This window comes from Pelodiscus sinensis, chromosome 5 (assembly GCF_052426305.1).
Source record: "Pelodiscus sinensis isolate ZL-2025 chromosome 5, ASM5242630v1, whole genome shotgun sequence".
Taxonomy (NCBI): Eukaryota; Metazoa; Chordata; order Testudines; family Trionychidae; genus Pelodiscus; species Pelodiscus sinensis.
The window spans coordinates 15789748-15816639 of NC_143056.1; the positions used below are offsets into that span (position 1 = coordinate 15789748).

Genomic DNA, 26892 nt, shown 5'->3' on the forward strand with positions numbered 1-26892 from the left:
ACTAAGGCCTTGCCTACACTGAACAGAAGATCGCCACTGCCGGGATGAATCTTCTGGAGTTTGATTTAACGAGCATAGTTAAGACTCACTAAATCAAACTCAGAAGGCACTCCCTCCAGTGAGCAGTAAGGGAAACCAATGGAAGTGTTTGCTCCCATCGGCTTCCCACTGTGAGGACACTGCAAAGTTTGGCTCAATGTAAGCCCACTCCAGCTACATAACATAGCTGGAGTTGCATATTGTTTAAACAGAGCTGCCAGGTCTAGTGTAGACCTGGCCACAGAGGTTAAAACAAGGTTACCTGAACCCTATCTACACTAAAACTGCCTCCTTTGCTACTCTGTGGTGTGTGCACTAGTAGTAACAATGGGAAATGTAAAGTTTAATGTAGTCAAGGCTGAAAAATCCAAGTACACAGCACACAAGTATATCTAATTAATACAACCAGTAATCTTTTCTTGCCTGCCTACATGTGCCTTTGTAGACTATGGGAGATACATACAAATAAGTGCAATATTTAATCTCCTAAATAAGAAACTGTCATTCCCTGAAATGACAAAAAGTGACCTGCAAAAGAGCTCCATGTATGTGTGAAAGCTTGTCTCTCTATTAGGAATGTGAGAGTGTAACTGTGTAAATGGTTAACCAATGAGCCTGAGCTCATTGGTTAACCTTCACTGTTACACACAGCCCCCCGCACTACTGCTTCTGTAGCAGAGGCAGCAGGAGAGAGGAGAGGGGCTGCCAGCTCCCGAGGAACTACCTGCCTCCCCATACTGCTGCCTCTGATATAGAAGCAGCAGTGCAGGGGAGCTGGCAGGAGCCGGTACGTGCGGAGAGCCAGCTTTTAAGTCAGATCCCTGCGCATACTGGTTCCCATGGAGCCACCTGCCACACCCCTCTGGTAGCAGCACAGGGGAGCTTCCCCTCCCACATGTAAACATGCACCCACTGAAAATTTCAGCAGCTACACATTTACAAAAAAATGCATTTTAACATCCCTACTTTCTAACTGAAGTTGTCTAATATTCTGGGGCCAATATTTCTACACTACATACAATAATTCATATAGTCTGTTTTGCCAACTCTTGTGATTTCATTGCAAGTAGCATGAATTTGATGGGGTTTTTAAAAAGCAGCAGCTCACAGACTTATGTGATTACATGAGTCTCAGCTTTCATGAAAAAAACAAAAAAATTTCTAGCCCTCACAGATTCAGAGAAAATCTTTAAAATGTGACCCAAACATGTCCTAATGGTTCAAAAGCACAAAGGCAAATAATATAAATCCAATCAATATTATTTTAAATACAGTATGATATTTAATCTAGTCTAATAATTTTGCAGGGCCTGATTCATGACAATTGAATTTTTGGACTAGCAATACAGGCAGTCCCCGGGTTACATGGATACGACTTACATCAGATCCCTACTTACAAACGGAGTGAGGCAACCCCACACTAGCTGCTTCCCCCCAGCAGATCAGGGAGACGTGAAGCTAGCGCCCCCCCCAGCAGACCAGGGAGACGCGGAGCGGCTTTTCTCAGCAGACACCTCAGCTTGAGAATAAAGGACTGAGGGAAGTGAGATGTGGGAGAATAAAACTGAGCTCTGGAGAAATGTTTGGCTAGAGTTTCCCCTACAATATGTACCAGTTCCGACTTACATACGAATTCAACTTAAGAACAAACCTACAGTCCCTATCTTGTACGTAACCCGGGGACTGCCTGTACTGAATTCGTGTGTGCTGTATTTTGCTGTTTTGTGTATCTATCTGCATGTTGCCTGTCATTTTCATGTATAGTTTGCATGAGGTATGTTACACTGACTGAGCTATAGGGTTTTTAGTTTATTTGGAGTTTTTACACATAGTATTCTCTTTTAGAAAGGAATAACATTTTGTACATTTTTGTCCCAAAAATAGTTCACAATTCATATCATGGTTTAAGGTCAGGACGAATTTGGATCACCTACTTTGACCTTCTGTATATCATCAGAGGCAGTTATATTTTACCCAGTTACTCTTGTATTGAGCTCAGTATTTTGCATTTGACTAATACATTCCTTATATTCAATCCCTACTTTTAAATTACTCTATTGTATAAATTATGTGAAAAAATCTGCCTTATTCTATCAAGCTAAAGATAGGGGTTCAATTTCTAATTCTACACCAGCTATTTAGCCTTACTGAAGAAACCTAAGCATTATCTCCAACCCATTTGGCTGTGTGGCATAGGGGAAAAGGCTCATTGGATAACTACTTCATGCTGCCAGAAAGGAGATGGGGTCATTATTGATCTCAAATGCAGTAAAACCAACCAAAAGTGGGATTACAGGGCTCTAAGAGATGCTCACATGATGATCTGGAAGTTATTACCAAAATATATTTTAAAAGATTTAGGCTGGTGGTGATTTTTCCCCTTATCTTTTAAAAAAAATGTATGTCAAGGTCAGATTTGTGCCAAGCTCTGCATTATTAATGCCACTGTTCTTATAGGAACAGCACAATCCTGTTAGCCAAGCCTTTAATTTCTAAACCAGTCTGTTTGGTTCATCTTTGAAGTAACACTACTGCATATGAAGCAGCACAAAAGAAAATGATATGGATCTTTGCATGAGATAGGATAGCTAACTTCATAGGTGGATAGTTGCACAACCTATAATGAAAGTCTGAAGAGAAAAGCTGAAAGGAAGTTAGTATTAGGTAGTCCTGTGACTACTCTGCTGGGACAAAAGATTACAATTGATAAGACTCATAGTGGCTCTTCCCTCCAATATGTTATAGGTACCGTATTTTCCGGCGTATAGGGCGACTGGGTGTATAAGACGACCCCCTATCTTTTTAATTAAAAGATAGGGTTTCATCTTATACCCCAGCGCCCCTCCGCCTCCTTTGCTCCCGGTGTCCCTGGTCTGCTGGAGATGGTCCCCAGCAGACCAGAGGCACCGGGAGCAAAGCCGCCAGGAGCGCCTGGGCTGCCCCCCCCCCGCCGGAGCCCCTCCGCGGCTTTGAAAGCCTCGGGGGAAGCCAGCGGGGGGGCATCCCAGGCGCGCATGGGCTGCCCCCCCCCCGAGCCCCTCCGCGGCTTTAAAAGCCTCGGGGGAAGCCGGCGGCGGGGCATCCCAGGCGCGCCTGGGCTGCGCCCCCGCCGGAGCCCCTCCGCGGCTTTGAAAGCCTCGGGGGAAGCCGGCGGGGGGGCATCCCAGGCGCGCATGGGCTGCCCCCCCGCCGGAGCCCCTCCGCGGCTTTGAAAGCCTCGGGGGAAGCCGGCGGGGGGGCATCCCAGGCGCGCCTGGGCTGCGCCGCCGCCGGAGCCCCTCCGCGGCTTTGAAAGCCTCGGGGGAAGCCGGCGGGGGGGCATCCCAGGCGCGCATGGGCTGCCCCCCCGCCGGAGCCCCTCCGCGGCGGCGCGGAGGGGCTCCGGCGGGGGGCAGCCCATGCGCGCCTGGGATGCCCCCCCGCCGGCTTCCCCCGAGGCTTTCAAAGCCGCGGAGGGGCTCCGGCGGGGGGGCAGCCCAGGCGCGCCTGGGATGCCCCCCCGCCGGCTTCCCCCGAGGCTTTCAAAGCCGCGGAGGGGCTCCGGCGGGGGGGCAGCCCATGCGCGCCTGGGATGCCCCGCCGCCGGCTTCCCCCGAGGCTTTCAAAGCCGCGGAGGGGCTCCGGCGGCGGGGCATCCGGCGTACAAGACGACCCCCGATTTTTGGGGGATGTTTTTTAACATCAGAGGTCGTCTTGTACGCCGGAATATACGGTAGACCACTGTAAAACCAATGAGCAGTCCTGTGGCACCATTATGACAGCCATTTAAATACAAGGGGTGGTGGTAAGGTGCCTCATAAAACTCTTAAGATAAAATTTGAGAGAGATTGTTGTGTCTGTGTATCTGTTTGTTCAGGAACTCCTCCTAAACTATAAGAGCTAGGACCACCATTTTTGGTATGCAGCTTCCTCTTATAACTTAAAGGAAGGTAAGGGTTTGGCTGTGCCAAGACAATGGGATTTACCTAGAATATGATTGTTTCTGCCAATGGGGCTTACAGCCACACGGTCCCCAGGGTAAGGTGTGGGGAGGGGGGGGCCTGGAGCTGTGACCCTGGAAGGGGAAGAACCTCAGGTGGAAGGATCGGGGCAGAGGGCAGTCAGTTGGAATGACTCCCTCTCCTCCAGCCCTTAGAGCAATGTGGAACACCAATTCAAAGGTACCTGGAGCTCTGGGCCCCTTTGACTCTCCGAGCCCTGGGGCAATTTCCCTTTTGCCCCCCTGTCGATGGGACTAGTTTCTCCATCTCCACACCAGCTCTAGGGAGACACTGCCTAGGCAGCTTAGCTCCTGTTGTCCTGGGAGCTGCCACCCAGGCAGTGCGGCCCCTGCCATCCTGGGGCGCTGGCAGCCTTGTAATATGGTCCTCACCGCTCCGGGAAGCCAGCAGTAAGGCAGTATGGGCCTGCTGACCCAGCCACACTCTAGGATCGGCCAGCCCCCTGCACCTCCCACCCTGATGTCCCACATACCTCCCAACCACTTGCCCAAACTCCTGAACCCCCCCTCTTCCCTCCGGCACTGCCTGCTCTGACTCTTGCATTCTCCATAGGCTGCTCGGGGCCCCTCCTTAAGACCTGAGCAACACTGAGTAAATGTGCTATTAAAAAATAAAAGTAATCTGGGCTTGCTAGAGGGAGATAGCAACTATGTCTATAACGTACAAAATAACTATTTAGTAGCGTGAGTCTACATATACTTTGGTTTTTAGAAAATAAGTCCATGATTTACCAAAGTATTTTACCATTAATCCAAGACTTGTGACAGTATTAAGGCTATACTGTGACCACGTCATCCTCCATGATGTTTTCCCAAACTTTTCCATGATAAACCTCCAGCTGAATTAAAATATAGGTAAAAATGAAGGGGAGAGCTTATTGTGAGCAAGGATTACAGTCCCTGCAAAACACCATGTGTGTCAGCATGTTCCTTGTATTTACAAAACTTAAACAGGGCCAAATTAACCATTGGTGAATGAAACCACACCAACCTGACAAAGGCTATGTCTACACTCGCAGCTTCTTGTGCCAGGAATATGCAAATGAGGCTAAGCGTGGAATAAAACCGAGCCTCATTTGCATACCTAATGAGCTGCCATTTTTGCAGAAGAGGCTGTTGCACCAGAAGGAGCTGTCTACACTGCCCCTTCTTGTGCAAGAAAAAACCTCTTGCTCAGTGCCGTTACGCCGATTACTTTTCAGGAAGAATGGCATTGTGCAAGAGGTTTTTTCTTGCTCAAGAAGGGGCAGTGTAGACAGCACCTTCCGGCACAAGAGCCTCTTCTGCAAAAATGGTGGCTCACTAGGTATGCAAATGAGGCTCCGCGATATTCCATGCTTAGCTTCATTTGCATATTTCTGGATTAGATGTAGTGTAGACATAGCCAAAGTGTCCTATAACAATGGTAGACTACGGAAGCACATTATTTTAATACCAATTTAATACTAGTTTTTAAGTGTCCTGTTTAAAATTCACCAAACCAGGAATCCACTCTTGCTGTTGCTGACCTCTCATTGCATTGCTCTCTCCTGGCATCTCTTCTCCATGTGATACAACACTAAATATTGTAGCTGTGCATAGTGGCAACATGAGATATGTGACAAATTAGTTGGTCTAGCTACAAAAGAAAAGGACACACTTCTCATCATAATAAGATATGTGTGTGAGGAATTGTAAAAGCTCAATGTGCAGACGGGGAGAAAACAATATGGTGCTAGTGATGGGGTGCCATGGACCAGGAAGAAGAAAAAGAGTGATTAAGTCTCAAGTAAGAGAAAAGGCAACTGAACACCAGGAACAGCAAATGGATCATTCAATATTGAGGGAGGTGCTAAGAATAAAGAAACACACTAGGATATTTTGAATGTACAATTAGCTTGTGGAATTCATTACCATGAAGTAGCAGAGGCCAACAGTTATATATATACCCATTTGTGTCAGGATGTAAGACCTCTGTGTATTGACGATGGGAGGAACCTTCCTTTAAGCAAGTTATCCAATAACAGCATACTGCAGGATTTCTTGAATTTCATCAGAAGCAGCTAATGCTGGCCACTGTGAGACAGGATGTAGTGAGCACTCATTAATGCTAAGTGAAAAAAAATCAATACAAAGTATTACCCTATAAAGAGAAACAATGATTTGCCTTTATTACTATATTCTGAATATACTGCATTTTGTAATTGTCAAGAGAGGGGAAGAACAAGATGGAGGAACAACGGCAGATTTTCATCAGAACTTTTATCTAGCTGAATTAATAGTTTCACAGCTTACGCTACAACTAAATGTAGGTGTGACAGCATTTGTTAGAAGAGCAAACAAAAATTTGGAGTGGTTTCAAGAATGGTTACCATGCAAAAATATATACATCTGGATTCCTAAAACTCATTCTATGTCTCTACAAGGAGAGAGCTAAATGCCTCATTGTTCTTTCCCATAAAACATGCCAGTCTCTAGGCTATCCCTTTGGCAGCTATAAAAACTGTGAAAATACACTTTGGTGGTTTGTGGGTGCTGTGTGAGAGAGAACTGTATACAAGAGTGTATGAGGCAGCTGTAATCATGATGCATCTGTGTGAGTGAAGGATTGCATGTAAGGGCAGTCATCCTGCCAACTGAAGCAGAAACAAGGCTAAGACTTGTTCCCAGTCTCACTTGTTAAATGTGTAAAATCACTCAGACTCCAGAAATGAAGGATTTGTGCATGCCTCTGAGCAGGGGCGGCCCCAGACTAGCTGCCAGCAACTGATGCCCTAGGCCAGGCATGTCCAAAGTCCGGCCCGGGGGCCAATTGCGGCCAGTGTTCCGGTTTAATACGGCACCACAGGTAATTTGGCAATATCTATCTTTTATGGCCCCCAACGAATCCATATGTATTGAGATGAATACATTGTAAAAGCTCAGTTAATGTCAGTTGGTCTAAATCAGTTATAACTGGACACAACATGTATACTTGGTGTTATGTTCCTGTTCATAATTTTTGAACTTAAGAGTTGACAGACAACCTTTATTACCAATAATATGTAATGTACTTTACAATGTTCCTGACATATATTTCAGCTTCCTGGATTTTTTTTCATCTGGCCTTCAGATATGAAAGGCAGAGTGATTTAACACCTGTTTAGATTTGTCATCCATGTGACGAAATGAAAAGTATGCCGTTTGCAATAAACTTTGCATAAAATAGTTAATTTGCATTTAATTTTAATGGTTCAAAGAATGTCAGGCAAAATGGTCGGCCCTCACGCATGTTCACTTCATCAAATCTGGCCCTCTTTGAAAAAAGTTTGGGCACACCTGCCCTAGGCAAACCATGCAATCAGTGCCCCCCCCCTCCATGATATTGCGCCACCATTTGGCGCCCCATTTAACTTGGCGCCCTAGGCGACCGCCTAGTTCGCCTATATGGACCCTGCCTCTGAGAGGCATCTAAACTCCTCACATAATCCCAGCATGCTGGAGAGACAACCCAATGAAGTAGACACCAACATAGGCACCTTTCCTTTGCAGTTTCTCACTATATGGAATTGCTTCATTGCAACCAAATAAGGGTAAATTCTCCACCAGCTCTTGAAAGATGACAGTTGGCATCTAACTGAACTTTCATTAATTACAAACACTAGAATGCAAATCCTACACACCCTGCTCTCTCCTCCTGGTTGCTTGTTCCCTTGTCTGCCTGTTTCCTGCCTGCTCCCCCAGTCCCCACGTGCTCCCTGCTCCCCCCTATTTCCCCACCCCTCCCCTCTGCCTGCTTCCTCAGCCCCTCCATACCACCAGTCTGCCTACTCCCCTAGTTCCTACATGTCCCCTTTCCTACTCCCCCATTCCTTTCCAATGTTTCCTCTGATTTTTCCATGTGCGGAATAAATTTAATGTTGTACACTGAGGCATAGGGGATATGAACTAGCAATATCAAAACACATTCTTCCAGTTGTGGGCACTCAGCTGATCATTTAAATCTCTCTTGGGTGGCCAATCAAGCATGCAGAGGGAACGCTGGTCCCCTCCCACTCTGCTTGCTTTCTAGCCCCCCCCTTTCTGCCTGTTCCCCCAACATACACCTCTGTCAGCCTTCCCTAGCCTGCTTTCCCAGCCCTGGCATGCCCCCCCCCCCTCCACGGCTACAGCTGCTCCCCTAGTCCCCACCCCTCACCTGCCTCCTCCATCACTTTGCTTGCGCCCCCCTCCCCGCCTGTCCCCTCCTCACCCTGCCTGCTCCCCAACCCCCCCCATTCCTCCTCCAGCCGCCCCACTCCGCTTGCTTCCCCCTCCCCCCTCTCCTCAGGCTCTGCCTAATCATCGCTCCCCTCCAGGGACCCCCATTGCTGACGCGCCCAGTAGCCCGCACTACGTCACAGGACACACTGCGAGCGCCGACTGGCAGCCCCGGCTCAGCCCGCCAATCACAGAGCCAGCCCGCACCGGCTGGGCCCAGCCTACCAGCTACGTGACGCGGGGTGCCGCCGTCTCGCGGCCGCAGCTATGTACATTCGAGAGCACGCCACAGGAGGCGGTTAGGGAAACACAGTTATTTGCATAAGAACCCCCCCAGGCAATCTCTCGAGCAGTTACTGGTTCGTTCTACCGCCCAACCCATTGCTCGAATCCTATTGGATAACGGTGACATCAATCCACAACCTCAGACCAGCGTCCCCTGGAAGTTTCTGGTAGAGCCAAGGAACAGGGCGGGCGCAAAGGAGGAGCAAGCGAAGTGATTGGTCAGATGGCGTGACTGTTACAAACGCCTTATTGAACGAAAAAGACTCATGTCAGAGGTGCAGTAAAGCTATTGGTCTAGAGTAGAAGACTCTGTGACGGGATTGGGCAAGACGGCAACCCCGATGATGATTGGCCAAGAGGCGGCGGGCGGATTTTTTGCCAAGATTCGCAGAGGTGATTGGTCAAAGATCGGAAGCGAGCGAGCTGATTGGGAGGTGGCGTTCTGGCAGGTTCCAGAACAAGACGAGCGGCGACTATAAAAGATAGCGAGCTGGGGAGTAACGGCAGATCGCGCCGTAGCTGTTGAGACGAGCGCCTTGAAGGAGGGGGTAGCCGAGTGAACCGCCATTATGTCCGGCAAAGCGCCTGCGATCGGCATTGATTTGGGCACCACGTATTCCTGCGTGGGTGTCTTTCAGCACGGCAAGGTGGAGATCATCGCCAACGACCAGGGCAACCGCACCACGCCGAGCTATGTGGCCTTCACCGACACCGAGCGCCTCATCGGCGATGCCGCCAAGAACCAGGTCGCCATGAACCCCACCAACACCATCTTCGACGCCAAGCGCCTCATCGGCCGCAAGTACGACGACCCCACGGTGCAGTCCGACATGAAGCACTGGCCTTTCCGCGTGGTGAGCGAGGGCGGCAAGCCCAAGGTGCAGGTGGAGTACAAGGGCGAGAACAAGACCTTCTTCCCGGAGGAGATCAGCTCCATGGTGCTCACCAAGATGAAGGAGATCGCCGAGGCCTACCTGGGCCGCAAGGTGCAGAACGCGGTCGTCACCGTGCCCGCCTACTTCAACGACTCCCAGCGCCAGGCCACCAAGGACGCTGGCACCATCACCGGCCTCAACGTGCTGCGGATCATCAATGAGCCCACGGCGGCCGCTATCGCTTATGGGCTGGATAAAAAAGGCAGCGGGGCCGGCGAGAAGAACGTGCTCATCTTCGACCTGGGCGGCGGCACTTTTGATGTCTCCATCCTTACCATCGAGGACGGTATCTTCGAGGTGAAGTCCACGGCCGGGGACACCCACCTGGGTGGGGAGGACTTTGATAACCGCATGGTGAACCACTTCGTGGAGGAGTTCAAGCGTAAGCACAAGCGCGACATCGGCAGCAACAAGCGGGCTGTGCGGCGGCTGCGCACTGCCTGCGAGCGGGCTAAGCGCACGCTGAGTTCCTCCACCCAGGCCAGCATCGAGATCGACTCGCTGTACGAGGGCATCGACTTCTACACTTCCATCACTCGTGCCCGCTTCGAGGAGCTCAACGCCGACCTCTTCCGCGGCACCTTGGAGCCCGTGGAGAAGGCCCTGCGCGATGCCAAACTAGACAAGGGCCAGATTCAGGAGATTGTGCTGGTGGGCGGCTCCACCCGCATCCCCAAGATCCAGAAGCTCCTGCAAGACTTCTTCAACGGCAAAGAACTCAACAAGAGCATCAACCCCGACGAGGCTGTAGCTTATGGCGCTGCAGTGCAGGCTGCCATCCTCATGGGGGACAAGTCTGAGAACGTGCAGGACTTGTTGCTGCTCGATGTCACTCCTCTGTCCTTGGGTATCGAGACAGCCGGCGGAGTGATGACTGCCCTCATCAAGCGCAACACCACCATTCCTACCAAGCAGACCCAGATCTTCACCACCTACTCCGACAACCAAAACAGCGTACTGGTGCAAGTATATGAGGGTGAGAGGGCTATGACTAAGGACAACAATCTGCTGGGCAAGTTCGACTTGACCGGCATACCCCCAGCTCCCCGCGGCGTTCCCCAGATCGAGGTAACCTTCGACATAGACGCCAACGGCATCCTGAATGTCACTGCCTCTGACAAGAGCACGGGTAAAGAGAATAAGATCACCATCACCAACGACAAGGGCCGTCTCAGCAAGGACGACATTGACCGAATGGTGCAGGAGGCAGAGACTTACAAGGCGGAGGATGAAGCTAATCGCGACCGGGTGGCAGCGAAGAATTCTCTTGAGTCCTACACCTACAATATGAAGCAGACCGTAGAGGACGAGAAGCTGAAGGGCAAGATCAGTGACCAAGACAAGCAGAAAGTGCTTGACAAATGCCAGGAGGTGGTCAGCTGGCTTGACCGCAACCAGATGGCCGAGAGAGACGAGTACGAGCACAAACAGAAGGAGCTGGAGAAACTCTGCAACCCTATCGTCACAAAACTGTACCAGGGAGGAGCCGCCCCCGGCGGTGGGGGCGCCGCAGGGGGACCAACCATTGAAGAAGTCGACTAGATTTGGACTGAACTCTGCACTGTTTATGGACCGTTATTTTCCAATTCTCCGTTTTACTTTTTTTCCTAACTTAAAGTCAATGTCAAAACAGTTTAATTCTGTTTGTGCATAGCAAGCTGAAAGATCTGCTTCTATGTGCTTACAAAGAGAAGGCAGTCCAACTTGATAAGGTTAGTAGGAGATAAGTTAACTCAGATGCTGATGCTAGTATTCTGAATGTTGTCTATATGTTCATGTCTTCTCTGAAGCGCCCACTTGATCGTTATTGTTGACAGACATTTCAAGTTATGCATGGAGAACGTTGTTTACCAAATGACTTAAAAATATATTTGCCGGTCTGGCATCTGAAAACTTTGGTAATAAAATAAAAATACTTAAAGCATAAAATTCTCTGTTTTTAATCGTAATTGCTAAATGTTAAAGGTTCGTGGTTTCTGAAAGGTCAGAATATTATAGAGACCGCTTAATAAGAGTGCAAAGGCTGCTAACAAAAGACAACAGTCTTTAAAGCGCATGTGCATGGCAGTCGTGCAACAGCAAATGGGTTATTGCTCTTTCAGAGGCTGTCCTTCCCAGTTTCTCCCAATCCCATCTCGGTGGGAATGGGGGAGTAGCCTATGACAAAGCTTATGCAAGGTTTGGTTTTTCTGCATTATTGTCCTAAATAACTGTGTAGCTGTTAAGTTGCACGGGAGATCGTTAAACTTGATTGGGGAGGTTAAAATGCTGGGTGTAGTGGCCTCACATTGAGGTGTAAAGCTTAACAGTCACGGTTAGCGTCGGGATTCTCAAACCCAAGGCGGCTTTTTAAAAAGCTCGGGTACTGGAAAAACTCTGGCGATCTTCATCGGCTAAATAAGTTAGAATTTACTTAGGGTTTTTTTAATCTCTTGGCCTGCAGTTTAAACGCGTTCTAAAACGGACAGCTGATATTTCAGTATAGTAGCTAACCTCTCCGGGGGAGGAGGGGCGGAACAGAGGGATGTAGAGAGCTGTATGACTCGGGAAATCTTCTTAAAGGGTGTCTGGAGAGGATAAAAACTTAGGCTGACTTCCCGAAGGCTACTAATGCAAGAGGCATGGAAAGGGTGACAGTGCATGTTAAATGGCGTTTTCAGTCCTGCATACTAAATATCCAGCCTAGTAAGTGACAGAATTCTGAACCCCTAGTAGGAAATTAAACTTGAATGCAGGAGGCACTACTTTGCTACGGCATTAACACACGTGTACCCTCTCCCCTCCCCCTAAGTTTACAGCAGAGAACTAAGTACTGTAAATTGTACTCTTCTAACCAGGAAACTGCAACTTAACTCTACTGCTAATTATTAATCAGATCAATTTTTAAGTATGTCTGGAGACAACATGAATAGGACAAAATGACTGCTGGAGACAATATATAAGCCTACAATCTCAAAACATTAAAATTTAGTTTTAAGCTATCCAGTTAGCAAGATTTATTTGCTGTGAAAGCCTCAGTTATTTTCCCACACATTTGGGGGGGGGGACTGCTCAGACTAAAGTCAGGCAATTTGGGGATAAAGCTGCCCCTCAATGCTGACTTCTGCCAGATCAAATAGATGCTGTATAACTGACCTCTTAGTTCTTAAGTCAAAGATCTAGACTTCTGTTAACTACATTTAGTATTGAGTTGTAGTTTGGAGAAGAGGTCATAATGTCCTAAGATGGACCTTACCCAGTCCTTTTTAGATACATTTCCAAAAAGACGCAATTTATATTTCAAGGTATATCCTTGAACTATTTATTTGGAGGTAGCTAGGCAAAACTTACTTGGAACAGTTTCACAAAGTTTTTAAGGGTAACAAATGTTGGCAATTAATGCTAACAATGCAGGGTTTTTCTGTCAGCATTCCCTGTTTAGCTGAAATCCCCATGTCTCCAAATAGCACCTATGGATTAGAACAGTGTTTCTCAACCTTTTTTATGAAGTACTCCTTTTAAAAAAACTACAGTTTTCAGACAATTTTTTCTACCATTGCAATACATTTGTTTAGACAACTTAATGGGGGGGGGGGATGAAGTTTTTGGGTGTAAAAAGTACTGTAGAATTTAAACTGGGAAAAAAATCTCTGATTAAAGAGGTTGGTGACAATTGCTCTAATCCAGTGTTTCATAACCAGTGGTATGAATACTCAGTCTGGGGGAAGAGGGGGGAACGTCAACACAACTGAAATCTGGAGGAAAATTACATTGAACTTCAATGTAAGATCTCTCAAACCCAAATCCTTTACCCTACTTTCTTTCTGCCCCTTGAGGCCTTGTCGCTGCTCTGCTCCTTCTCAGAGGCCTCACCTTGCTGGTCTTGGACCAAGGGGTTGGGAATGTGGGAAGGGCTCTGGGATTAGCCCAGGCTGGAAGATTGGGGTTCAGAAGGGGCTTCAGGCTGCAAACTTGGGAAGAAGTTTGTGTGTAGGAGGCAGTTTAGGGCTGGGACGGGTTCAGGAAACAGGCTCTGGCTGGGCATGGTTTAACTGAGACTGCTTCCAGGTAGTGGAGCAGTGGGGTTAAGGTAGGCTTACTGTGGCCCTGCACCACTCCTGAAAGCAGCTTGGCACCATGGGGCCATTGCAGTACATGCCAAGTGCTGCCTCATCTACAAGCACTGAACCCACAGCTTCTACTGGCCAGGGTTCCCCATTATTGATCAATGGGAGCTGTAGTAGTAGTGTCTGCAGGCAAGGACAGCAGGTGGAAAGACCCCCTGCTCTCTTTTCAAGGGATGAAGGCATATGCCAGCCACTTCCAGGAGCAGCAATTGCCACAAAGATAATTACTCCAGCCACAAAGATTAGGTATTTTAATACTCACTTCCCCCAAAAATTAAATTTAAGCATATGAAAATTATAAAATGCACAGACCAGTCAAAGCTCCTAAGTAACAACCCCTCCCCCCCCACCTGTGGGCTGAGTTGGAAGAGGAGAGTGAAGGACAATGTGTGTGTGTGTGAAAATCTCACACTGTGTGAGTGGCAATGCAAATCAATCTCCCTCCATTCCCTTCCCTCTGTGGGGAGATGGGGTACAGGAGTGGGGGAGGAGGGACACCCTGATGAGAGTATCCCCCTTCTGCCTCACACCCTGCACAGCAAGCAACAGGCTCCCAGGGGAGCAGTTCCAAGGCAGAGAGCAGGAGCAACAGGGCAGTAGGTGGAGGGGCAACTGAATTGCCTGCACTTCCCAGCCAAACCGGTCAGGCTCACCTGTCTGATGTACCAGTAGATCCATAGCTATTGGTTCATAACTATTGGATTAGTGTCTTCCATAGCTCTATGAGCTTTGTCTAATGAGTATATATGCCCTGTGGTAATCATAACTGCTCCATGTCACTGAAATAATTGCTGTTCACAATATTGGATGCAGGGTGGGAGTGTGGGGGAGGGAGGTGATGAGCAGGTGTTGCTTGCAGTTCACTACCTCCAATGGAGGAGCCTCCTGAGGACATAATGGGGCCAAACTTAAAACTGAACAAAGGTCAAGATGAGCAATCCCCAGTATCTCTTCTGTGAGCTTTAATATTGCAAATGATACAAGCTGGACTTTGTAATGCTTTTCCTTCATTGCTCTCAGAGCCTTTTTCTTTTTTTAAGGGCTTAATGGAATCCTAAAGTCTGCAATGTAGTAATGCTTTTTGCTAAAGGATTGGATTAGATTTTCCTTCAAACATTTATTAGCATTCTAAAATGCCAGTTGAATAAATTTCTCTGCCTGAATGGCAGAGTTGCTGTTGAGTTCTTGTACATACAGCACAGTTACAAGTTTGAGTTAAAATGAATGCTGGGGAAAATCAGGGGTATAAGTTAAACTTTGCATAGTTCAATTTTTTTATTTAGCACCCCTAACTATTCAAAGCCACTTTCACTTCAATAAACAGTTTATATAGCCATAAAGGTCTTAGTTATGCTTAGCTAAATTTGGTCTTAATTTTCATGGATAATATTGATAAGCTTTTTAGATCATCTCAAATGTTCAGTTGTGTGAAACTGTGGTAGTGGGTGTCCAACATCTTTTAAATTTTATTTATATATATATATATATATATATAGTGAGATTCTCCTAAAGAGACCCTAATAGGATGTTTTCCAGCAAGTGATCAGCATAGGTGGGAGAGATCATAGTTCTTGGTTTTCCCCATTCTTATTTGAGTGCCATAAGAAGCAAATTTTGCTGAGTGTCTACAATAACTGCCATTTCTATAACCCTCTTCCTGTCTTTGCCTTATCCCAATCTGCAATATTTACATAGGAAAAACGAGTACTCCAGCAATGATGTAAAGATTATTGCTGTGTGTGGGGGATGGGGAGTCTGTCAGAGTAATATGGTAGTTAAAACACCCCACCCTCAGGAATGGGGGTTTGCACTGAAGCAGCTGTATTGTAGCTAGAATAAAGTTAATAGGGCGTCTAGTTTAGACACATCCAAATTGTATGAAAGCTATAGGAGCATAGTATGTGCAAGGTTGGGAAAATGTGTTAAGGCTGGAGGCATATATTTTTGCTTTTCAAATGTGATACTAATGGGGAAAACGGAACAAAACTTGAACGGCTCAGCACTGAGAGGGTTTTTTTTCTTGGATAAAATAAAGTCCAATGTTGCCTTTCTTACACTGTTAATACCACAATAAATGAGAACCCTAGTAATGAAATATTGATGCCAACAGCAAAACTACCACTCAAGTCAAATGTGTAGGGCTAGATTTCACCCCTGCTTCCTACAGCAAGTAAAAATCAGTCATCCTTCATAATTAGTGAAAGCTCTGGAGTACGTCTACACTTGAGGGGTTGCACACTCAAAATCTGGCAGGTTAAGAATGAGAGGCTATAACTATGGGGCAGTTCGTGTTATGAAACACAGGCAGAGTCACCCAACTTTGTCAAACATTTTAGTTCTGTTTCAACTGGTCTTGGCAAAAATGTCTGCTTAAAGTCAGGCCTGTAAATTGAAGTGTTTAATTAGTTTAGCATGTAGCTGTTCTTTATATTTGTTGATCAGGCTAGTAGGGCACTGTTGAAAAATCCCATGTTGGTTAATGGAACATTAAGACTCCCACAGCACCTAACTCGCTGTATTTCATAGAGTAAAAAGATGCTATGGTCTGCGCCTGGGGAGTGGTGATGGTGCTGTGGTGATTTCCTATAGCTTCTGAATTATTGCTGATACAAGGTTGTTCTTTATAAATGAAGGGGAGAGGGAAGAATAGAAAGGATATAAAATGACTTTGATAAGTTAGGTGGTGAGATCAGGGGACCTGTCTCAATGCATGAGAGGGTCTCAAGGATCAACTAGATTAGGGAGAAGGTGTAAGAACACTTGAGGAATGGACTGGCAGGCTATTCCTCCCAGGTTAGGAGTGGAGTCAGTTCCCTGCAACCTTCATGCTCCAGAATGCATTACAGTCCCCATTGTCTGTTTCAACATTTGCACACACGACTTCATATGCAGGCCTGCAGCTTTTATGATCCTCCTATTTATTTAAAATATAGATGCCTTAAAGGTTAAGTGCATTGCATGAGACTGCCTGAGAGCAGAAACCTTTGAAAGAAATATACAATTTAATGATTGCACTTAGTTGTGTCCTCCCTATTCTATTCCCTGCTGCTTTCTCCTCTGGCACGTACAAACAAGCACTCAGAGAATCTGTTTTTTCTGTGCAGATGCTACACCTAGCATTATATAAAAAGCACCAAATCAAAGAAGTGCATGCACACCTTTTTAAAGCAAGCTTAATTCAAAGCTCCTGTCTTCAGACTTCCCTGTTACCCTGTATTGTATTTCCCTCAGGGTAAAACCAATTTTGTACCTGCTTCACTATTAAGTGGGTGAGTTTTACTGCTTATAAAAACAAAACTTCTTTAGCTTTTTGTGAAGGAAGACTAAAATGACTTTCCCAAATGCATCAGGTGGCTCTTGTCTTTGAGTCCATCCTAAGTTTTTGTGCAACCAAGATGATCACAGATGAACTGTAGTTGTGGCAGTTTTAATGTAATTGAAAATGGTGATAAAAGTTGGATGGGTGATAGCCAATATTGGCTATGAAACAAAGCTCAAAATCACTGAAGGGGTTTTCCCCATTTCTGGAAATTATAAACAAAGGAAAATCTCTGTAGAGATGGATTTCTAATATCAAATGTAGTTTACCCCTTATACTTAGTCCCGGTGAGCACTGTGAATGCTTTATTGGGCATAGCTATTCCAGCAGAGCTCCCAAGTATAGATGCTGACTGAATAAGTTTTTTCTGTTGGTGTAACAACAGTATCCCAAGTAACATAAGCTGTGTGGTATGCAGTATTTTTATAGACATGTTGGTCCCATGATATTAGAGAGATCAGGTGGATGAGGTTGTATCTTTTATTGAACCAGTTTCTGGTGGTGAGGGATGTAAGTTTTTGAGTCCGAGAGCACATTGTATAAGCTCGAAAGCTTGTGTCTTTTGCCACCTGAAGCTGGTCTAATAAAAGAGATTCTCACCCACCTTATCTCTCTAGCTATGCTGACTGGAGCACTTTCCTGTTGGCAGAGCTGTCTTTACCCTGGAGTTTGCCATAACTTAGAAATAGGTTGCAGGATTTTTCACCCCTGATGGACAGCTATTCCCTACTCTAGGGAGAGGGCCCCTACCAAATTCACTGTCTATTTTGGTCGACCTCACTATCATAGGATTTTAAAAAATCATAAATGTCATAATTTCAGCTATTTCTGAAATTTCATGGTGTTGTAAAAATATGGATTCTACCCCAAAAAAGAATTGGGGGGGGGGCATGCACAAGATTATAGGGGGGACTAGTGATCTTGCTATTTTTACTTCTGCACTAGTGGTTTTCAGAGCTGGAGAGTGGTGACTGCTGACTGGGAGCTCAGGTCTCCAGGCAGAGCCACTACCAGGAGCCATGCAGGGTGAGAGAATGGTAGAGGAAATTCTTGCCATTCACGGTAAATGTGTTCTCACATCCACTGCAAATGGTGAAATTCACAAATAGTGGGAGTTGCAGCTCTCAGTCCCCATGGCTCCGGAACTTGCTGCAGCTGCCAGGAGACACAGGGAGCTCACCAAGGCTCCCAGCAGCCGCTGCCCGCTCTTCCCAGGCCAGGAGACCTGTGAATACGCAGAACCACGAATAGCGAATCGGTAAATTGTGAAAGTCTCTTGTATTGCCAACCTTATGCCTGTGTGGCTGCTGCTGGGGTACTGCCTTCAGAAATAGGGACTTGGCCAACAAGGTGTAGCACAGAAGTAAGGGTAGTAATACTGTGACCCCTCCAGCCCTTAAAATAACTGTGTCCTACCTCCAACTCCCTTTTGGGTCAGGACCCTGAATTTCAGAGCTCCCTAGTGAAATCTGTATAGTATAGGGTAGAAGTGAACAAAAGACCAAATGTCACAAGGGGAGACCAGATTTCTGGATCCATGACACATTTTTTCATGGATGTGAATTTGGTAGGGCCCTAACTATAGACCTCTGTCCTCCTCTCTATCCTACTCTCTCTCGCATAGCTTTAGTAGGATTACATAACAGCAGCTCCCAATCTATCTGGAGATTATTATTGTTCCCTGGACAATGGGTGAGAGTTGAATCCGGCTATACTAGGTGGGAAAGGTTAGCATTAGTTCCTTTTTCTTCCTGAGCACTTTCTTAAGATCAGCCTACTTTAAATTGTCTCCAGTTGAGCACCCCAAAAATGTGGAATCTGAAATCAACGGACACTTGAAAATCTTGGCCAAATTTCTATTTTCTAGGATGCCAAGAAACTTTCAAATACTGTTCAAGGACATTTCATATTTTTCATTTAGCAAATTAATATTTTCCTACAGGCCCTGACCATAGCCTATCTAGAAATGTGCTAAATGATGCTAGCAATTCTAGTTCCATTCTCCACTATATAAATTCCTTGGACAGAATAACAGCAAAGCTAATCCTCAACACATGGTGCACAGACTATGGCTACGTCTAGACTGCATTGCTTTTCCGGGATACCTTGGAATGCCACGTCCAAGGAATGTGTCTGCTTTCCTGAAAAAAATTAAAAAAAAAAACACACTTTTTCACCATCCCTGTAAACCTCGTTGTACAAGACATAAGGGATGTGTTGAAAGTGCACTTTTTTCCAAAATTTGGTGCCGTGTAGATGTTCCAAATTTTGGAAAAGCCTCTTTTGAAAGTAAATCAGAAAAAGATGCAATTTGCGTATCACAAGTCTTTTTCCGATTTAACACTGCAGACTAGACATAGCCTATGAATGGTGGTAACGCTTTGGCTATGTCTATCACTCCCAGGGCACAGAAGAAGGAATATTTTGATATTTTGTTTTAATAAAAGTGTGTAGGGGAGAAACCCATTTTGCTATATATTTCTACTACAAAGAAACAGTTCTGGTGGCCCAAACTCCTGTGGGGCCAGGTGGTCTCTGAAGCTGCTTAACAAACCCCCTGCAGGGACTCAGTGCAAATGCACAGAGCATGCTGGCTTTGACTGCCAACCCCATCATGCAGCTGCCATGGCAGCTCTTGTTGGGCCGGTGGGGAGGGGGCACCTTCCCGCCTACCAGCCACAGCTGCGCTATGCTGGGGCCAGAGGCCAGGGTGCTTCCCTCCGCCCTGGATGTGGCAACTCCATGCTGGGCTGGCGGGAAGAGGGACATGGCAGCTCTGTTCTGGGACCGGAGGAAAGGGTGCTTTTCCACCGCCTCGACTGCGGATGCTCTCTGCTAGGACCAGAGGCATCTCTCCCCTATCCGTGGTGTCCAACCCTGACCTGCTCCAGAGCTGTCACTGCTGGGGGACAGGTGCCCCATCTGTGATCCTCTCCTGGGACCCTCACTCAGTCTAGCCTATACCTATTCCAGCTGGGGGACAGGCACTCCTGCCCTGACCGTGCCTTCCAGAGCTGCGGTGGCCATTGTGGGGTGCCTCTCACCTGGCCCCAAACTGGTGATGTGAGAATGGCTGGGAGTAGTCCTCTCTCCCCGGGACAGCCTACACACCACCCCCGCCGTGTTGTTACTGAAATCAATATAATGGAAATGTAGAAAGACATCCAAAATATTAGTACTAAACTTAAATTGGTATTCTATTGTTGATTAACAGTGCAATCAAAACTGCAATAAACTGTAACTACTTTTTAAATCTTGCAATTAATTGTGATTTTTAAAAGTTGATAGCCCTGGTTATATTCTGCTAAATTGTATAGAGTGTCCTCATGAAATTGACACCTTGTTTTTGCTTTCTACAATGTACTAACTCAAAAGCCAAGTGGTGGAAAATATGTACAGGTAATATTCATGAGCAAGGTGTGTGCTTCATTTTCACACAAGCATTATGCAAATAAAAGTTCCTTGCTGGAAGCACAAAGCAAATGTGTAGCTACATAAAAATAGCTCATAACCATTACCGTGCAAGAATTTCATTTGATGAAGCCACAGAGAAGAACATGAGGTTGTCAGAAAGAACATGTAGCTGGTTTTTCTGGCTTTTGAAATTCAGATTTAATTCCTATAAACTACTTGGCAGTAGTCACATTCTGATTTCCCTCGAACATCTGTATTTGAGACTCAGAAGGTAGGGTTGCTTTTAACTATCAATATTAACAAGTTCACTTCCATAGCCTCTATTAATAAACTGGCCAGGGCAGAGGCAGCATTATGGGGGTCTAACACTGTATAACTATGATGGTATTTGTGCATGACAGTAGGGTCAGGGCATAATTTATCTAATATAGCCAGCAATAAGGCTATTCAACTACTGCCTGGTTTGGGTACTCTAGTCAATGAAAAGTAGCAGCACCAGCAAAAGGAGATGTAAATTCTGAGCTTCTTTATGCTGAAAAATAGAATTAGCGTATTCAATTTTGCACAAATCAAAAGTGGAAAATCCACAGCAATACTAATCTTAATATACCCAACGATGCTGTTTTATTCTGTCCTTCAGTATGATCCTGCTTTTTAACATAACAGGGTACTTGGCTGGTATATTGTATAGCAAGGGAATAAGTATTAGCTCCAGTAAACTTCAATTTTTGGACTCTTTGTTTCTAATGCAAACAGCAAAGCACATAAGAGACCAATTGTCCCAGGGAAACCAGTGCTGACATTCAATCAGACCCAGGAGAGGGTGGAGGAAAGTAGCATGAGGGGTATGGGGACCAGAGGGTGCACCTGGCATGGAAAAGGGCAAAGGGAGAGACAGAAAAGGGACACGACTGGATGGTGAGTCAGTGATATTTTTGTTGTAGTATTCACGTACGACTTGCTTTCCAGTTATGGACATACTGAATAGCTGCTCAGTGAGCCCCCTTCAGTCTGTGCCTGGAATGAGGCAGGGATGTCATTGAAAAATTAGGATGTGATCATGTAATTAAATCAGCATGCGTAGGCACAAGGGGGCTGAATTAAAGTTGCATGGGCATCCTTAACTCTAGTGTTTACTGACTTTTGAGTGCGCAACTTTACCTTAATAATGTTCTTGTACCGTAATTTGTGTGTGAGAGAGGGAAATTTCTTGGGTTTTTAAAAGAACAAATTGAAAACCAGAAATTCCATCATGTGGCATTATATTGACAACCATAAGGATCATCACCAGGACTGGAACCTTCAGCACAGGTCTCTGGCACTTGAGCTAACAGAGTAATTGCTAGCAGTAGTAAATTGTTATCCTCTATGTGCACCAGAACTCGGGAGAAATGGACACTGCTTGATGGCGGTTCAGTTATCTGTTGACATGGAGGAATGGTAAGATTCAGGAATCTTGGGTTCCATTGTGGCAGTGTGGTCTAATGAGCACATACATGAGTGCCCTATCCCCCTCTAAGGTGTTCCCATTCCAAGTTGTCTATTCTGTACTCACAGATTCTTGTCCCAGTTTCACTCTTGTCACCTACCCAACCCTACTAGTCACTACTCAGGATTTTCTTCCCAGTCTGAGTCTCCTTGCCCAGACTGTCCTAATCTCCTCCTGTTTCCGTCTGGAGGTCAGTATGAAGCAGAGTGCCCCAAGGGTTGGTTCTGGGGCCAGTTTTGTTCAACATCTTTATTATTGACTGGGTGAGGGGATGGATTTCAACCTCAGCAAGTTTGCAGATGACGCTAAACTAGGGGGCGATGTAGATATACTAGAGGGTAGGAATAGGGTCCAGAATGACCTAAACAAATTGGAGGATTGGAGGCCAAAAGAAATCTGATGAGGGTTAGCAAGGACAAGTGCAGAGTCCCACACTTGGGAACAGAAGAATCCCAAGCACTGCTCCAGGCTGGGGACTGACTAATTAAGCAGCAGTTTGGCAGAAAAGGACCCGAGGATTACAGTGGAGGAGAAGCTGGATATGGTTAACAGTGTGCCCTTGTAGCCAAGAAGGCTATAATTGTATATTAGGGTGCATTAGTAGGAGTATTGCCAGCAGATCTAGGGAAGTGATTTACTCCTTTATTTGGCACTAGGGAGGCCATATTTGGAATACTGCATCCAGTTCTGAGCCCCACATTATAGAAAGGATGTGGATGCATTGGAGTCCAGCGGAGGATGATAAAGATGATTAGGGGGCTGGAGCACATGACTTTTGAAGAGAGACTGAGGGATTTGGTTTTACATAGTCTACAGAAGAGAAGCATGAGGGGGGATTTGATAGCAGCCTTTAATTACCTGAAGGGGGGGGGGTTCTAAAGAGGATGGAGAGAGGCTGTTCAGAGTGGTGATAGATAATAGAACAAGGTTATCTCAGGTTGCAGTGTGGGAGGTCTAGGTGAGTTTTTCCTAATAGCCATTTCACTATGAGGGTGGTGAAGCACTGGAATGCGTTACCTGGGGAGCTGGTGGAATCTCCATCCCTAGAGGTTTTAAGTCCCAGCTTAACAAGCCTTGGCTGGGATGATTTAGTTGGGGTTGGGACTTCTTTGGGCAGGTGGCTGGACTCGACTTCCTGAGGTCTTCCAACCCTATGAAGCCTAAGACTGACACCTGATGTGGAAAATTTCAGCCTATATGGTTAATGTTTGAGAAAGTTGCAACTGAAAACAGGGTTTTACAATAGAAAGTGTTGGGCACCCCTAATAAAAGGCAACATCCATAGCTCCGCCCTCAGCCTGCCACTCTCTTACCAGTGTGCTGTCTCCTGCCCTGTCATTCTATGGTATAACTGTATCTGCTAGCAGTCCCTCTCCTTTTGCATTTTATGAGAACCAATCATATTCCAGGCTCATCCCATGGTCCTGGCACAACCAAACCCTTACCTTGCTGTAAGCTAGGATAAGAGGAAGCTGCATACCCAATTTGGTGGTTCTAGTTTTTACTTTTTAGGAGGAATTCTTGAACAAACAGATGGACAGAGAGACAGGACTCAAACTCTCAAATATATAGTACATGGTAAAAATGAGAAAGTAAGCAATTTTTCAGTAATAGTATTGAAAAACACTTTATTTTTATACCTGATTTTGTAAGCGAGTATTTTTTAAGTTAGATGAAACTTGGGATACACAAAACAAATCAGACTCATGAAAGGGTACAATAATCCGGAAAGGTTAGAGCCATTGTCTTAAAGCTTTAAAGAGAAGGATAATTATGCAAAATTAATTCAAGAAAATGGAGTTATATTCCTAGCTCTGTAATTGATTTTCTGCATAGCCTTGGGCAAGACCTTTAAGCTCCTTCTATCAGTGTTCCCATCTGTAAAAGAGTAGTGATAATATTTCCCTAGTTCACAGGAGCATTATGAGGCTTGAGTCCTTCGTTATTTCTATAGCTATTTGATCTTCTTAGTCTGAAGAGCGATGTAAAGTCCAAGTAGTAATTTTAATTAGATTAGTTTGCAGATCTCCTATTGGGATTGTGATAATATTAGCTCTATCAGTCTGGGTTTTGCCCATGAAAGCTCATGATACTACAGGACTACTCATTAGCTAGATTCGGTTTCTCCTGATGAATTGTCTCTCCCCAATCGGGCATAGACAGACCAACTGGCTCTGCTCCTGCTTGCCCTTCTCTTTTGATGTGGCTTTTTAATTGGCCAAAAGGGTCATGAGCCGAGCTGATGGCAATGCTGCATTATAAACCATCCAGCAAATGAATCAGTGACATAATTTCCACTAAGGATGTGTATGGCTGACCAGTGGGACGAAGCAGCCCTCAATGGGTGGGGCCACTCCAGCTCAGCTAGAGCAGCCCCTTGCCAGTGGCAGGCCTGGCCTGGGAAGCCCCTCCGCGCTGTTTAAGTGGTTAACCAGTTAAATATAACATTTAACCAGTTAACTGATTAAATGGGATTTTACATCCCTAATTTCCATATTTCCCACTTTCTCTTGTTCAAGACCCTATTTCTACAATGCTCTTGACCTCTGCCATCCTGTGATGGGAGGTATCTGAGATTGTTCCCAAATCTGCTTCGCTCATCCTAAGAAATATGCAGCACTACTGCCAAGCCACACGGATACATTTGGCAGCCTGTAATAGCAACTGGAAACACAACACACATCAGTTGTCAAAAAAGGTCACTGCAGAGAAATGTGCAAAGCTCTGAACTGAATATATTCAGAAAGATTCAAGATTTTCTTTTCATCTGCCAACATTTGGGCAGGTACACTAAAGAGCACAAGAGATTTGTAGCTGTAATGGCCCTGCTGCAGCATCTCTAAGGACAGAAGGGAGAGTTAGGTATAGAAAATAAATTATTTCAGGCTAGTTTTTTTCCACATAGCTTCTTTACTTGCACTCTCCCTAGTCTTACACATAATGATAAAAATTACAGTAATACTCTCCAAAAGTCTTTCCCGGGGTTAAATCTTTCCTCTAGGAATGAATAGGGCACATTGATATACATAGGAGCTGGGTGCATATGTAATGATCCTTCTCCACCATTCAAATAGCTACCCATAAATCTTAAGCCAGATGCTTTTACCATCTTAGTGTGCACCTTCTTTAGGCCTAGCCTACACTCAGTTTTGCTGCTGCAGCTACACTGTTTAATCCGCCTAGAATAGATTCAGCTGATCAACTGGCAAGAAGCAAAACACTTCCCAGAGAGAAATAACCTGCACCAGCCATAGCACATTGTTGCTGGTAGAACTGCATTGACCCTAGAGCAGTGCCAGCAAACATTTCTAGTGTAAGGCTGACTTTGTAGAAGGAAGAGGCAAATCGGGACCAAGATCAGCTGTTTGGGGTGGCAGGGAACATTCTGCAATTTGGTCTCCGGAGACTAGGAATCTAAGAAGTTAACTGTTACCCAGTAAGCAGGTGGCTTATTGGCATGCCTACAAGGTAACCTGTTAACCAGCCTGGCCATCTGTACCCTTTGCAGCAGGCCAAGCTGGAGCAGTTCCCCACCCCTGCAGCCATGGTGGGGCCCAAGGATACAGTGGGGCCAGAGCAGCCCCCTTACCCTGGCTGGGGGTAGGGTTTGCTCCAGGGTTAACCCATTAAACCTAGGTTTAACCAATTAACATCCCTACTGGAATGTAAGGGGTAGCCAGTCTGTAAATGGAGAAACTTAAAAAACAACAAATCGGTCTAGCAGCACCTTAGAAATTAACAAAACATGTAGAGGGCATCATGACCTCCCGCCCCCAAAAAAGCTCAGGATACCATCCCTACTGGAGGCACCTGCAAATATTGAAAAGGGCCACAGGGAGGGAAGCGGTGCTACCAGGCAGCTACATTCACTGGCGCCTCCTTGCAAGGACGCTGTCCGTGACCCGCCGCAGTCTCTCCTCCCAGACACAACACCAGCGCTCACGACGGGCCAGGGGGGTGTTGCTGCACCGGGACCGCTCAGAGATGGCCCTTGGAAGAGGACTTGGTGCTGAGGAGCGGGACCAAGAGACTGCGAGTCCCAGCGTGCCCAGCAGCGCGGCGGGCCGGCTGGCAGCATGGAAGCGTCCCGGCTGTTCCCGGGATACCGCGGTAAACAAAGCGGGCTGGCGCCGCACGGTTCTCTAGCTGCGCAGCCGGTAAGTTCTCGGCCCCCCGCCCCGCGGTGCTTGCGGCTGCTGCACCGCGCGTCCCGGCTGTGCCCGGTGGGGAGAAGCGCAGGTCATCATGGACAAGGTTTGCTGGCTGGTGCAAGGGGAGGGTTAGTGGCAGATGATGGTCAGTAGCCTCCTGAGTCCCGTCCTTTGCCTGCAAGCAGCGCCGGCCGGCAGTAGCTTGGAGGCTGACTCGGAGCCCCTAAATTAGTCAGCGGCCAGGTACCAGCTGCCCAGGCAGCCTGCAAGGTGATGTAGACTTTAAGGGGAAATCCAGGTGGTGTCAGCTGACTTCTGCCGACTGTTTATTCTGCATGTAACTACCGAGGTAGGGGAGAGGAGAATGGTGCCTGGGACCGTTTCTATTGACTCCTGGACTGCGGTTTTCTCTTTCCAGTTGAGGACTTTAGGGAAACGACTTCGTGCCTCCATTTTTGCACCTGTAAAAGATTCATGCTACACTAGACTCCTAGGGGTGTCTCCTTCTTAGAGATCTTCGGGTGGTGGAAGGTGCTGTTTGATATCAGTGAGAATTATAGTTCATGACTTTCGAAAGGCTTTAATAAAAAATAAAATGCCTGCCATTTTGGTTTTAATGGCCATGCATTTAAGCCAGCAGTCAGAGAGTTACCTCTGCATGGTATAGTTTGCAGACACAGTAAAGTTCTTTATCCCTTTTTGCTGTCATTGTTTGCACTTGTATCTGATTATCCATCTCCTACATCACTAACCAGCTTCTGCTCAGTCTTTCATTGAATGGATAATTCCCCTGTGTACAATCTCAGGATATTGTATTTATGCAACCCCTTTCATCAGAGGTTTGCAATGCAGTTGGAAAAAGTGGGTATTGAAATATTGAGGCCCCCAAGAGGCCAAGATCATACAACACTGTCAGTCAGAAATAAAACTCAGAGC

At 46.3% G+C, this 26892-nt stretch overlaps 2 protein-coding genes across 6 annotated transcripts in view; both read left to right on the plus strand.

Moving 5' to 3' along the window:
* The first annotated feature begins 9044 nt into the window (after positions 1-9044).
* HSPA2 (heat shock protein family A (Hsp70) member 2) lies at positions 9045-11401 on the plus strand. The gene is given in 1 exon segment (NM_001287561.1): positions 9045-11401. A coding segment is annotated over 1 exon segment (1908 nt). The 5' UTR covers positions 9045-9111; the 3' UTR covers positions 11020-11401.
* Positions 11402-20230: 8829 nt separating this feature from the next.
* Positions 20231-26892, plus strand: part of PPP1R36 (protein phosphatase 1 regulatory subunit 36) — a 31729-nt gene continuing 25067 nt past the window's right edge. Inside the window, exon 1 of one of the 5 annotated variants that reach the window (XM_075926411.2) lies at positions 20231-20587. Coding sequence is in view for 3 of the 5 variants with exons in the window: in XM_075926412.2 (XP_075782527.1) it covers positions 25882-25962 (81 nt within the window). In the remaining 2 variants the exon portion in view is untranslated. The other 4 variants (XM_075926412.2, XM_075926407.2, XM_075926409.2 and 1 more) reach the window with 4 other exon arrangements.